General features: G+C 56.0%; 1 protein-coding gene across 2 annotated transcripts in view; it reads right to left on the bottom strand.

The window, feature by feature from the left end:
* INTS3 (integrator complex subunit 3) overlaps positions 1–12099 on the bottom strand; it is a 33004-nt gene that overhangs the window by 17809 nt on the left and 3096 nt on the right. For both annotated transcript variants that reach the window (XM_085533633.1, XM_085533634.1), the window contains exons 3-9: positions 11735–11818; positions 8513–8626; positions 8288–8372; positions 7109–7175; positions 4349–4493; positions 3187–3316; positions 1050–1147 (exon numbers count right to left, since the gene is read on the bottom strand). In XM_085533633.1, coding sequence (XP_085389759.1) covers positions 1050–1147; positions 3187–3316; positions 4349–4493; positions 7109–7175; positions 8288–8372; positions 8513–8626; positions 11735–11818 — 723 coding nt within the window. The remainder of the gene's footprint in view (positions 1–1049; positions 1148–3186; positions 3317–4348; positions 4494–7108; positions 7176–8287; positions 8373–8512; positions 8627–11734; positions 11819–12099) is intronic.

Below are 12099 nucleotides of genomic sequence, written 5' to 3'. Positions count from 1 at the left end.
CCTGCATCAGAGCCCCCTGCAGCCCACCCTGCATCAGAGCTCCCTGCAACCCACCCTGCATCAGAGGTCCCTGCAGCCCACCCTGCATCAGAGGTCCCTGCATCAGAGGTCCCTGCAGCCCACCCTGCATCAGAGGTCCCTGCAGCCCACCCTGCACCAGAGCCCCCTGCATCAGAGGCCCTGCAGCCCACCTTGCATCAGTGCCCCCTGCAGCCCACCCTGCATCTGAGCTCCCTGCAGCCCACCCTGCATCAGAGCCCCCTGCAGCCCACCCTGCATCAGAGCCCCCTGCAGCCCACCCTGCATCAGAGCCCCCTGCAGCCCACCCTGCATCAGAGCCCCCTGCATCAGAGCCCCTGCAGCCCACCCTGCATCAGAGCTCCCTGCAACCCACCCTGCATCAGAGCCCCCTGCAGCCCACCCTGCATCAGAGCCCCCTGAAGCCCACCCTGCATCAGAGCTCCCTGCAGCCCACCCTGCATCAGTGCTCCCTGCATCAGAGCCCCCTGCAACCCACCCCGAAGCCCACCCTGCATCAGCCCACCCTGCATCAGAGCCCCTGCAGCCCACCCTGCACCAGAGCCCCCTGCAACCCACCCTGCATCAGAGCCTCCTGCAGCCCACCCTGCATCAGTGCCCCCTGCATCAGAGCCCCCTGCAGCCCACCCTGCATCAGAGCCCCCTGCAGCCCACCCTGCATCAGAGCCCCCTGCAGCCCACCCTGCATCAGAGCCCCCTGCAGCCCACCCTGCATCACAGCCCCCTGCATTAGAGCCCCCTGCAGCCCACCCTGCATCAGAGCCCCCTGCAGCCCATCCTGCATCAGAACACCCTGCATCAGAGCCCCCTGCAGCCCACCCTGCATCAGAGCTCCCTGCAGCCCACCCTGCATCAGAGCCCCCTGCATCAGAGCTCCCTGAAGCCCACCCTGAAGCCCACCCTGCATCAGAGCCCCCTGCAGCCCACCCTGCAGCCCACCCTGCATCAGCACCCAGCACTGCTCGGGGTGCCCTATGGCCCCATGTAGGTCAGCTTAGGGCTCTGCTCACCCTTGAGGTCATGAAGAGCAGTTTGGTTTCCATGTCCGGGGTGAGGCGACACGCCAGGAATTTACGTGATGTCCTGGATTGGAGGAGCTGGAGGACACCTGCAGGGAGATGCATGGGGTGGGAGGATGCACAGACACAGCAGGGATGCACCCAGGGTTGGGGGGGGGTCAGCTCAGAGTGCTGCCTTCCTGCAGGCTAAAGGAATCGGGATGGGAGAGATCATGGTTTTGGCTGGGAAGGGTCTGCTGGGACAAGCAGGGGAAGCTTTGTCAGAGAGCAGCAGTGTGGAAGGAAATAGGGGGGTGTGGGGTGGATGTGCAGCACAGCAGAACGGGATCCGGAGGAGGAATAAAGGAATGCAGCTTCAACATGGAGCATTCCCCATCCGACCCATAGGGAGGCAGCACAGCTTTGCCCTTCCCCCTTCTTCCTCCTCCTCCTCCCCCCCTTTGGCTGGTCCCTGCTGCTCGTCCCACAGCTTCAGGTGCAGCACACAGCAGGGCTGGAGGACTCCAAGCTGTGCAGCACAAAGCCTTGGTGTGAAGGCAGCCTGCTGCAATGCTCCCATGTATGAACAGCCTCACGGGCAGGAGAAGCAGGAAAAGGGGAGGGGGGGGAAAGATTGCAAAAGCCTCTTTCGTTCCCAAACAGCTGCAATTTATGGCCTGAGTGGAGGCTGTGCTGCTGCTGGACGGGACCTGAAGGATTTACAGCACGTTGCTCCATGCAGACAGGCGGGCGCCGGAGCTTTGCAGCGCTCACCCTGCTCACATTGCAGGGCTGCAAAGGGGGGAACTGCAGAATGCAGCAGAGATTGGGGGGAAAGAGGGGGAGAGCTGCACAACACCGGAGCAGAACAGCTCCTCGGGTCACCTCCGGGTGCTGCCAGGTAAATAGGTGGCAAATATGAACTATGGGACCGCAGGAATAAGGGCCAAAGCCACAGCGAGTTGGGCAGCAGGGAAGGAAGGAGTTGGGGGCATCGATGTCAGCCCTCATTCTATGTGGTTCTATGGGGCTGCTGGGCTCCGACTGCAGCAAAGCAGGGAACCATCGGCTGCTCCTGCTGATGTGGGAAGGGGCACAAAGCAGGAGATGCCCATAAGGTGCCATAACACACACGAGCTGCTGTGAGGATCCAGAGGTGAGAAATGCCATCAGTGGGGCTGAGCCCCTGCAAGAGCCCCCCCCCATTCAACACCCCAATGGGGGATTGCTGTCCCTGCAGCCTCCAGCCAACAGGGAAGTCAATGGGCACCGACATTCTGGAGATGGAGGAGCAGCCAAAGAGCTGCATTGAGGAGCATTTAATCAGCAGCCAAGCTGCCCCTTCCCTTGGGCACAATCTGTGCTCTTTAACGTGGCATTAACGCGGCCCCAGAGAGCAGAGCTGGGTAAGGGGAGGGGGAGCCACTTTAAAGCCCTGCATCAAGGGCTCGCTGCAGACAGATGAAGATGTGACAGCCCCGAGAGGAGTTAATAATTCATAGCAATTAAAGCCATAAATAAAACACTCTCTCTGCCACGTCCGCCCTCAACCAGCCGGTACATAGAGCATCACATGGTGGGAAACTGCTGGGATGAATGGATTCCCATTCAGGAAGGGACAACTGCTGCACCCCTTTGGGTCTGTGCTTCAATGCTATGGGGATTCCTCAGGGCTCACATTGGAAAGAAACTCAGATATCACCTACCTTGGTGCTCCTGCCCAGCTCAGCTTATAAAGCAGCTGATAGAAACACGACCTGAAGTGATCAGTGCACAACCAGCCATGCAATCCTATGACTGCTGTCACAGCCCGGCTGTGTTCTCATGGTCTGACTGCTCAGCTGGATGAACTGTTTTGCTTTAAAACCCAAATGACTCTTAGGAGCTTTCTGCAATGTTTAAGACAGCAGCAGAAGCCGGCCAGTGCATGAGGTGGTGATGGGAGAGCAGAGCTCCTTCCCCTTAGCAATAAGATGGGCTCTGCAAGCAGCCACATGAGCCTCAGCACTAACAGAGGTGGAACCACACGGTGTCCTTACAGCTCTTTGCACAGCCAGGGGGTGTCGTGCTTTGGAGCCAGCAGGGTGGGATCAATGGGGCAGGGTGGGATCAATGGGGCACGGTGGGCTCAGGAACAGCCCTTACCCACCTGTGAACTGAGTGCTGAGCACTTGTGGGTTGTGGATAATGTCCTTCCAGAGCTGCTCAAACTCAGGGATCCTCGCCACGTTCTGCAGGAGCCGCACCAGGTCGCGGCCGATCATGAAGCAATCCATGAACTTGGGGGGGTGAAGAAGAAAAGGAGAAGAAAAACATCACATTGAGTGCTCACCTGCTATGGGAGGGGGCAGGAACACACAGTCCTTCAGGCTGAGCCCTTCAGCAGATGATTCACCCCATGCACCAATGTCCCCCCCTGCCCCTGGCACGGTGCCCCCCCTTTGAAGCCGGCAGGTTGGGAGAGGCGGGTTGACAGGAGGGAAGGTCAATGGCTATTTTAAAACGTTCCCTTCTCTCGTAAAGCAAACAATCAGCCCATAAATCTGACATTTTCTCTCTCCGCGACCTCTTGAAGCCGGAGGGGTTGGTGACATTGGTCCCTCTCATCCAACAGGGAGGAAAGGAGGGAGGGTGGGTGGGCAGCACCTCCCCAGGGAGGTGGTTGAATCGCCATCCCTGGTTGTGTTGAAGAGCTTGTTGTGTTTTGGATGTGGTACTTTAGGGATATGATTTAGTGGAGGGTTTTTAGAGTTAGGGTACTATGGGTATAGGGCACTAACTATGGGTATAGGGTACTATAGGTATAGGGCACTAACTATGGGTATAGGGTACTAACTATGGGTACAGGCTACTAACTGTGGGTATAGGGCACTAACTGTGGGTATAGGCTACTAACTGTGGGTATAGGCACTAACTATGGGTATAGGGCACTAATTGTAGGTATAGGGCACTAACTGTGGGTATAGGGCACTAACTGTGGGTATAGGCTACTAACTGTGGGTATAGGCTACTAACTGTGGGTATAGGCTACTAACTGTGGGTATAGGGCACTAACTGTGGGTATAGGGCACTAACTGTGGGTATAGGGCACTAACTATGGGCATAGGGTACTGGTTAGGCTGGGTTTGGACTTGATGATCTTCAAGGTCTTTTCCAACCTGGGTTATTCTATGATAGGATGGGGGGGAGGACCTTGGTAGGGGGGTATAAGCCACGAGCTGCCTGCATGGAACCCAAAGGAAGCAGCACAGCCCCCATTAGCAGCGCTGGAGGAACACAATGTGCACATAGAGATCCTTTGCTTTGCTCACCCTTTCCCGGAGGAGGGAGATGCAGAAATCCACCTCCTTCTGTCGCAGTGCTTGCAGCGGAGCGGTGCCGTGGTGGTCCACAATGAGCCGCAGGTAGGTGTACACGGCCATGGCTATCAGGAGGCTGCTCTTCAGCACCCATTCTCTGCAAAGGAAGCGTGAAAACCAACCATACAAAGCATTTGCAGCCACTATAAGATGGGTCAGAAGGAACTGAGCTTGGAGGAGTATTGCAAAGCCAAGCTCTGATCTGAGAGATCTCAGAGCCTCCAGCACTGATCCATCCCCTCTGCAACCCCCAGGGCAACTGCTACAGCAATGAGAGCTCAGAACAGCCAGCAGTGATTGCTCAGCAGCAAACACAGGGAGCAGCTCTGCAAACAGGTGGCATTTCAATGCCATGAGAGCAGCTTTGCCCATCAGCACAGCAAGAAACAGGTCGTTTCAATGCCCATCAGCACAGCAAGGCACACTGGATCTTCAGACCCCATATGCTCCCATGGAGGTGCTGCTGCCCCACACTGCAGGCAGCAAAGCACAGCTGGATAGAATAAGGCAGGAGGGTAAAATGAATGGGGTCCAAAAGCCATCCTGGGGGGGGTCACACTGCAAGAATGAGGGGGATCTGAATGCACAGAGCACACAGCACACACCAGGCTCTGCTTTTCCACCCAGGAGGGCAGCGAGCGGTGCCGGATTTGTTTCTCAGCCACCCGTCTGGGTGTGCCGCTTTCTCTGCTCTCCCTTATCTGACTGTAACAATAAATCCTCTCCGTCCATAAAACCGACCCAGTCAGGCTGCCTGGTCGGCGCCTGGTGCCAGGAACGGGCCAGGCCGGTGCCTCCCACTGATTGATGGCCCTAAATCACAGCCTGCCCCAGAGCTGCTGCCACCTGAAGAGCCTCAGCGTGGGGACAAATGGGTCAGCAGCCCTAAATCAATGGGGTTGGAGGGGGGGAGAGGCTGGGAAAGCTCCTGGCTGGGGGCTGATAGATGTTAATTAGCAGCTGGGCACCGTGCAAAGGTTAAGTCCAGGGAGGATGCGGCTGTAATTAAGGGATCCCAGGGAGCTGCGGGGTCAGCACTGCCCTTCTACTGTGAGTAGGGCAGAAAAGGAAGAAAAATGTCCTAAAGGAGGAGGGGGATAAAGGGGGGGGATGCCCAGACCCCCAGCACCCATTGAACCAACAGCCCTTGGGGAGGAGCTGCCATCAGCAGCAGCTGAGCACAGTGAGGCTGCAGACGAAGCTTTGTTGCTCCTGGTTTTAATTAAAGCAAGCACTCAACGCTCCCAATGTGGAATCAGACCTTCACCCGAGTGGCTTTAATTAAAGCTCTGCTTCTCCTCCTTAATCAAAGTGCGCTCATCCTGGCATAGAGCTGCAGGTTGCACCTCGGGCTCCATGCCCAACCCTCAGCTCGCTCCTTGTGCTGCTGCACTGCATGCATGGACACCCAGCAGCGCCTTCATCAGCAGCCAAAGCTTCTCCTGTCCCATCTGCTCCTGGGACAAACTCCAGCCCTGCAGGCAGATGTGGCAGGAGCTGCTCCTCCATTGGTTTTACAAGGGAAGAGCTGCACCGTGCTCAGGGTGGAGATGCTCCGTGCAGAGGGGATGCTCCATGCAAAGCGCAGGCGGGCAGCAGGGCGAGGTGGGAGGCTCAGATGGGACAGAGGAGCTGAGCTCAGCATGGGGGGGAGTGCAGAAGTGCTAAAGGGGAGCAGAAATGGGGTGAGAACAGGAGAGAGCGGGGGTCCCCCCCCTCGGAGGGTCCCTTCACGGTGCTGCCTCCAGCATATGGGGCAGTAGGTGGCACCAGCAGCTGTTCTAAGGGCTAAAGAAACACTTAAAGCACCTGACAGCTCACCAGGGCAAGGAGAAAATCGCTGCTATTACAACCAATGCTCGGAGCAAAGCTGCACCCATAGGACAAGGCTGAGCCCATAGGAGAGTGCTGAGCCCATAGGACAGGGCTGAGGAGCCCATAGGACAGGGCTGAGGAGCCCCCATAGGACAGGGCTGAGGAACCCCCATAGGACAGGGCTGAGGAGCCCCCATAGGACAGGGCTGAGGAGCCCCCATAGGACAAGGCTGAGGAGCCCCCATAGGACAAGGCTGAGCCCATAGGACAAGGCTGAGCCCATAGGACAAGGCTGAGGAGCCCATAGGACAAGGCTGAGGAGCCCCCACAGGACAAGGCTGAGGAGCCCCCATAGGACAGGGCTGAGGAACCCATAGGACAGGGCTGAGGAGCCCCCATAGGACAGGGCTGAGGAGCCCCCATAGGACAGGGCTGAGGAGCCCCCATAGGACAGGGCTGAGGAACCCCCATAGGACAAAGCTTCCCAGCTGGCTTGTCCCCACCAAATGGAAGTTGCAGAAGCTGTTTCCACACAGGAAGCTTTTTGGGCAATTAAGTCCATCCTACTCCCCCTAAAGGAACACCTCCCCCGCAGGCTGGGGAAGCTCCAGGGGAAAATAGTCCTGGGTTCAGCTCTGAGCCACGCGTGCACTGTCAGTGCAAGGCAGCCCTTGAGGTTGGTGCTTAATGGAAGGACCTGAGGATGAGCCCACAACAGGAGGGATTGCAGAGCTGGAAATGAACACTGCAGCCTGGAAACACACATGGAGGCGAGGGGGGGACACACACAGAGGGTTTGTGTATAGGAAACCCCATTGGCACCATCACTGCAGACATTGGCCCAGCTCTGCCCTGAGCACAGCAAGGAATCTCCCACCTGCCCCGTCCCATTGGTACCTCTGCTCTGTCAGGATCTCCAGGACGTTCTCTGCCAGCCAGATGTTCTTTGCTGTCACATCCCCCCCTGCAAAGGGAAAAGGGGTGACAGGAAAGCAAAGCCATTTAGGTCACACTGCAGGGCAATGCTAAGGGAGGGCTCTGCCTGGCCCTGCCTGCTTATAGGGTGTAAGCACAGCACAACAGGCAGGGGATGAATGGGATCTTTGGTACTAGTGCAAAATGGAGTGAGGAATGGGGAAGTCTCTTTTCAAAGAAGCCAAAAAGGGCTGAGATTTGGTGAGCTGCTGAGCTTACAAAGGGACACAGCTTACAAAGGGAATGCCCGACATCCCCAGCAAAGGCCACGAGTGGGGCAGGACCTGGAGCTGCTGCAATGCAAGGAGCAGAGGGACTCCAAAAACAATGGGATCGAAACAATTCAAGCATCATAAAGCACCGAAAAGGGGACGGTGGCACCCAGCCAGGACAGAAGGGGCCCAGCATGGGGAGGTGTGAGCAAGGAAACAAGGGATGCCTTCAGCAGCAGTTTGTGGAATGGTTCTGTTTGTGCTGCCACAACAGGGCTGGTGCTCAGGGCTGCGTCCCCTCCCTCCCCTTCTTCCTCCCCTGTAAGAGCAGACACTGCAAATGTGCAGCCCCCACCGCAATGAAAGCACAGCGTCAGGGTTTTATGGTGGGACACGGATTCCTGCAGCCTGGACGTCAGCAATGGGGCTGAGCGGGGAACAAGGAAGAGGCACCGTTCCTGCAAAGCCGGAAAGGCGTGTGTGTGTGTGTGTGTGTGTGTGTGTGTGTGTGTGTGTGTGTGTGTGTGTGTGTGTGCAGTGCTTACAGCAGGACCCCATGGGCAACCCCAGCTCTTTGGATGGGCTGCCACCCTCCTGTTAACCCTCTCCCTGCTAACATCACTTGTGCCACCCCATGTAGCTCAGAGCAGGCACTGAGGATGATCCTGGTGCCCTCATGTATTATAGTGAGGTGAAACTGGCACCAACAGGAACTGATGCTCTTCCTGGCGGCTCCAGCTCTTGCCAAAAGGCTCCTGGCTCCTTCCCTGACTCGCTCCTGGTGGAGGATGTCGGGACTGAGCGACTCTCATGGCTCCATCTCTGCTCCTGGCTGCTCTGAGCAGGGTGTGTGTGTGCATAACCCACTGCCTGGGGTGGCTGAGCTCACCTGCAATCTGCTTCATGAAGGTCATACAGACACCATCGGCACCGAGCACGCCGCTCTTCACCAGCTCCCGCAGCAACCACACCAGCTGGGTAGAAACAGAAGGGAACCATGGATGTAATACCACCCCCAACCCCCCCCACCATTAGCACAGCTGAGCCCATGACCCCCCCCATCAGCTCCATCACCCCCCTCCTCACCCTAATCCAGGTTGGCAGCCCCCCTCACCTGGGTGCGACAGGTATCCTGCAGCTTCAGGTACTTCTCCATGAGGATCTGATTGATCTTATTGAGGACGATGTTCATGCCATCTCGGCTCACCAGAGCCAGGTCCCGGTAGCACTGAAGTATAAAAAGGGCCATAATGAAAAACAATGCTTTTATTGCTATTTTTTAAGCAAAACCTGAATACATAACAGCAAATGAACCATCTCAGGGAAGGGACAAGCAAAGCAAGATCCAGGGGGGTGACCTGAATCCATTGCAGAGCAGACACCGCTGGGTGGCTCAGAACCATCTCCCCATCTCAGCTGCAGCTCTGGAGGGACCCAGAACAGGGAGGAAAAGCAGACAGGGGTCCGTCAGGAAGCATCAATTAACAAACAGCTCATCCACTATGAGCAGCGAGCCAGGCCAAGAGAGCAAAGGTGCTGGCTCTCCCTTCCTCCTCTGGTCAGGACAGCAGGGGGGGGGATGGAGGGTGATTAGGAAGTAATTTGCTAAGTAGCTCTGCACGAATGTTAATTGGTGCTGGTAAATGTCACGCTATTCCAGAGAGCAGAGCTCTGCTCTCTGCATCCTCCTTTGGAGGAGTTAATGAAGCCTCAGAAGATCCCTTTGATGAGGTTTCCTGCGCTCCGGTTTTTCTCCCTCCTTGTTTCATGCAGCGCTGGTTAAACAGATTTCAAGTAAACTAAACCAAATTGGACCCCCCCCAAAATAAACCCCTCCACCCTGCAGCCCCTGGCATGAGGATGGTGGTGATAACCCATAGGAAGATATGGAGGCAACCTTCAGGGCTGAGCACTGAGGGATGGGGAGGGAACCTGAATTCTTTGGTTATTGCCAAAGCTGTGAGCAACCCATCGCCTTCTCCCCCCCCATTGTGCTCACACAGGGATGTTTAATTAACGGGATGGGATAAGTGATGAAGGTGAGCTTTAAATGAAGGGGGTGGGAAATTAAACAGACACAGAGCAGGGAAAGGAGCCCAGCTCAGGGCAGGAGATTTCAGATCAGCTCCGCACTGAGTGTTAATTAAAGGGAGAAGTGCCAGGCAGAGGAGGCAGCCCTGACACATCAGCTGCTGTCACTTTGATGTTTGAAGGCGGTCAAGTGTCCCTGCTCACAGCTGGATGTGTTTAGCACAGCTAATCTCTCCCTGCTGGAGTGTCAAGGCAGTGAGACGGGAGGGGGAAGAGCTGCAGCTTCACCCCACAGCGCTCTGCTGGGGCAGCTCCAGCCCCACTTATACAGCTGAATTTAAGGGCCACCATGGGGTATCAGCATCATGCAGCCCAGCAAGAACAGGAGCGGCCCCACAGCCATCTCAAATACCTTCCCCTTTGCTATTGCTATTGGTGAGGCTACACTTGGCCCACAGCAATGCTGCTCCCTCATCACCCATGTGGCTCTGCTGCTCCTGCAGGCACACAGGGCTGTGCTGAGCCCCAGCACTGATTTCAGAGCTCTCTCACACACCCTACGAGATGCCCTGTGATCGTTAACCCCTCCTTGTGAGCAGGGGAGCAAAGCAAGGAGAAATTCACCCCCAAAATATAACAGGAAAACACTGCTGGCCCCTTGCCACCTTGTCTGGACACCAAGCAGGCAGCAATCAGAGCTGACAGCAGAGCCCAAGGGACCGGCAGACCCAATTATCCCCAAAGAAAAACACTGTGCTCCCAGGATCTGACCTGACAAAGGCAATGGGAGCAGCCACGTTGCATTGCCATGGCTGCAGGCAGCAGGTATGTCCTCCTGCCAGCTTGGTCACACACAACTGGGCTGCTTGTCCCCTTGCCAAAGGAAATTACAGAGGGGAAGGCACTGCAGAGGCTCCACTCGGCTCCTTGCAATGTGATTGCCAGGCAGATTAAATACCACGGCTCGCCAGACTCGCTGCCAGCCCAGCAAAGCACCTGCCCTGCGAGTCCTTTGCTCCCACGCTCAGCTCTTGGGCTCTGGGCATTCCCTTCCAATTGAAGTTCACTGTGTCCTGGAGGAGAGGAGAACATTTGTTTCCATACAGAGGAGGGGAACCATCCCGTGGGTCAGCAATAAGAGCTGCTTGTGGCCTCCCACACTTATAGGGAGGAAGGATGCATCCCAATTCAGCCCCCCGGGGTTCACATGGCCAACATCTCACAGTCAGGGCATGAGGCTGAGCAGGGCAGCAGGGACTGTGCCAATAGATTTAGGAAGGCTTGAAGGAGATGGAGCAAAACAGGCAACCTGCAAAGAGAAACCCAGCCTGCACCAGTGCAGCCAGAAGCGGAGCCTTGAGGCTCCCAGGAGAGGCGTGATTTCCTTCTGAGATGTGATTTCTGGGACAGGGACCTCAATGCAAAGACAGCCAGAGCTCATCTGGATCTGCTGCTTCAGGCGGGGAGAGCTCTGCCCTCAAAGCAGTGATTAAATCAAAAGAGAGAACAGGGCATGAGTCACCACCCTGAGTCCAGCACAGCCCCAGGGCTGTGCATCCCTAACAACACAACACTGAGTTCCTTCAGCCCTTCAATCCTGCACTATACCTGGTCAATGCAATGCATCCAACCCCCCCACCAACACACACAGCCCTTCCAGGGACCCCTCAGCTGCTCCCCTTCCCACAGCAGGACATCACTTCTGTTTGCACATCACTTCCAGCTCCCTTCTGTTTGCAACCGAGCTGCTCAGAACGCACCGCATTCATCTCGGTGGGGATGGGCAAACAGCAGGTTTCAAAACCACCCCTTTACAACAGCCATACAAAAATAGGAATATAAAAAAAAGGGTTGCTTAGAAATTAAATCTGCTCCACAAAATTAATAGAGGCCAAACGAGGAAGACGCAATTTGCACCAGGAATTGAATGTTTCTCTCCTCCAGAGCCTCATTATTTCTGGAGGCATCTACAGCCAAACCTATAACACAAAGATCCCTGCTGGGCCTCCAAGGGGCAGCCAGAGGCTGGGGAAGGTTCTACAGCTTCTTGAAGCCTCTGTACACTCAACTCCCATAATGAAAACGAATTAACCCTGGGGCTGTGAAAGGGCCCAACCACCCCTCCATGGTGGGAGCCCACCTTGGCCCTGCAGCACTGCATGGGGATGGAAGCAAAGCAGAACAGCCCAATGTTGCTGTCCTGCTGTTATAAACACTGCACGCTGGGCTGCACCCAGGCAACAGCTGCTGCTGGGAAGGCAGAATTCCTCACTCAGCAACACTGTGCTGGATGCACAACTTTTACCTTCTGTGCTTGAGTGGGTTCGGTCAGGACCAGAGTGAAAAGGCCCAGGCAGATCTCCTCGTGCTGGGGGGTTCCTTTACATATCTGAAAGAGAAGGGAGCTGTGTCAGTGGGCAAATAGCAGGAGGAGACGGTCAGGAAGGCAAATAGATGGAAGCTGCTCTTGATGCAATGGAAGGGAATCACAAAGTGGGTGAGCAAACACGGCGGGCACCTCCTTGAGCTTTGCACACCTGGTAGCAGCAATGCAAACCTTGTGGTGCAAGGAGATTTTGGGCTGTTTCACGATGCTTTGCAAACACAACGGTGCACATTAACACTCAGCATTGCAGCTCTGAGCCTCCTCTTGGAGGAGACAACCTGCCT

Source organism: Coturnix japonica, unplaced genomic scaffold, assembly GCF_054131305.1.
Source record: "Coturnix japonica strain WE unplaced genomic scaffold, WE-NBRP24 Scf062, whole genome shotgun sequence".
In the NCBI taxonomy this organism is placed as follows: Eukaryota; Metazoa; Chordata; class Aves; order Galliformes; family Phasianidae; genus Coturnix; species Coturnix japonica.
This window is presented reverse-complemented; position numbering and strand designations above follow the sequence as displayed.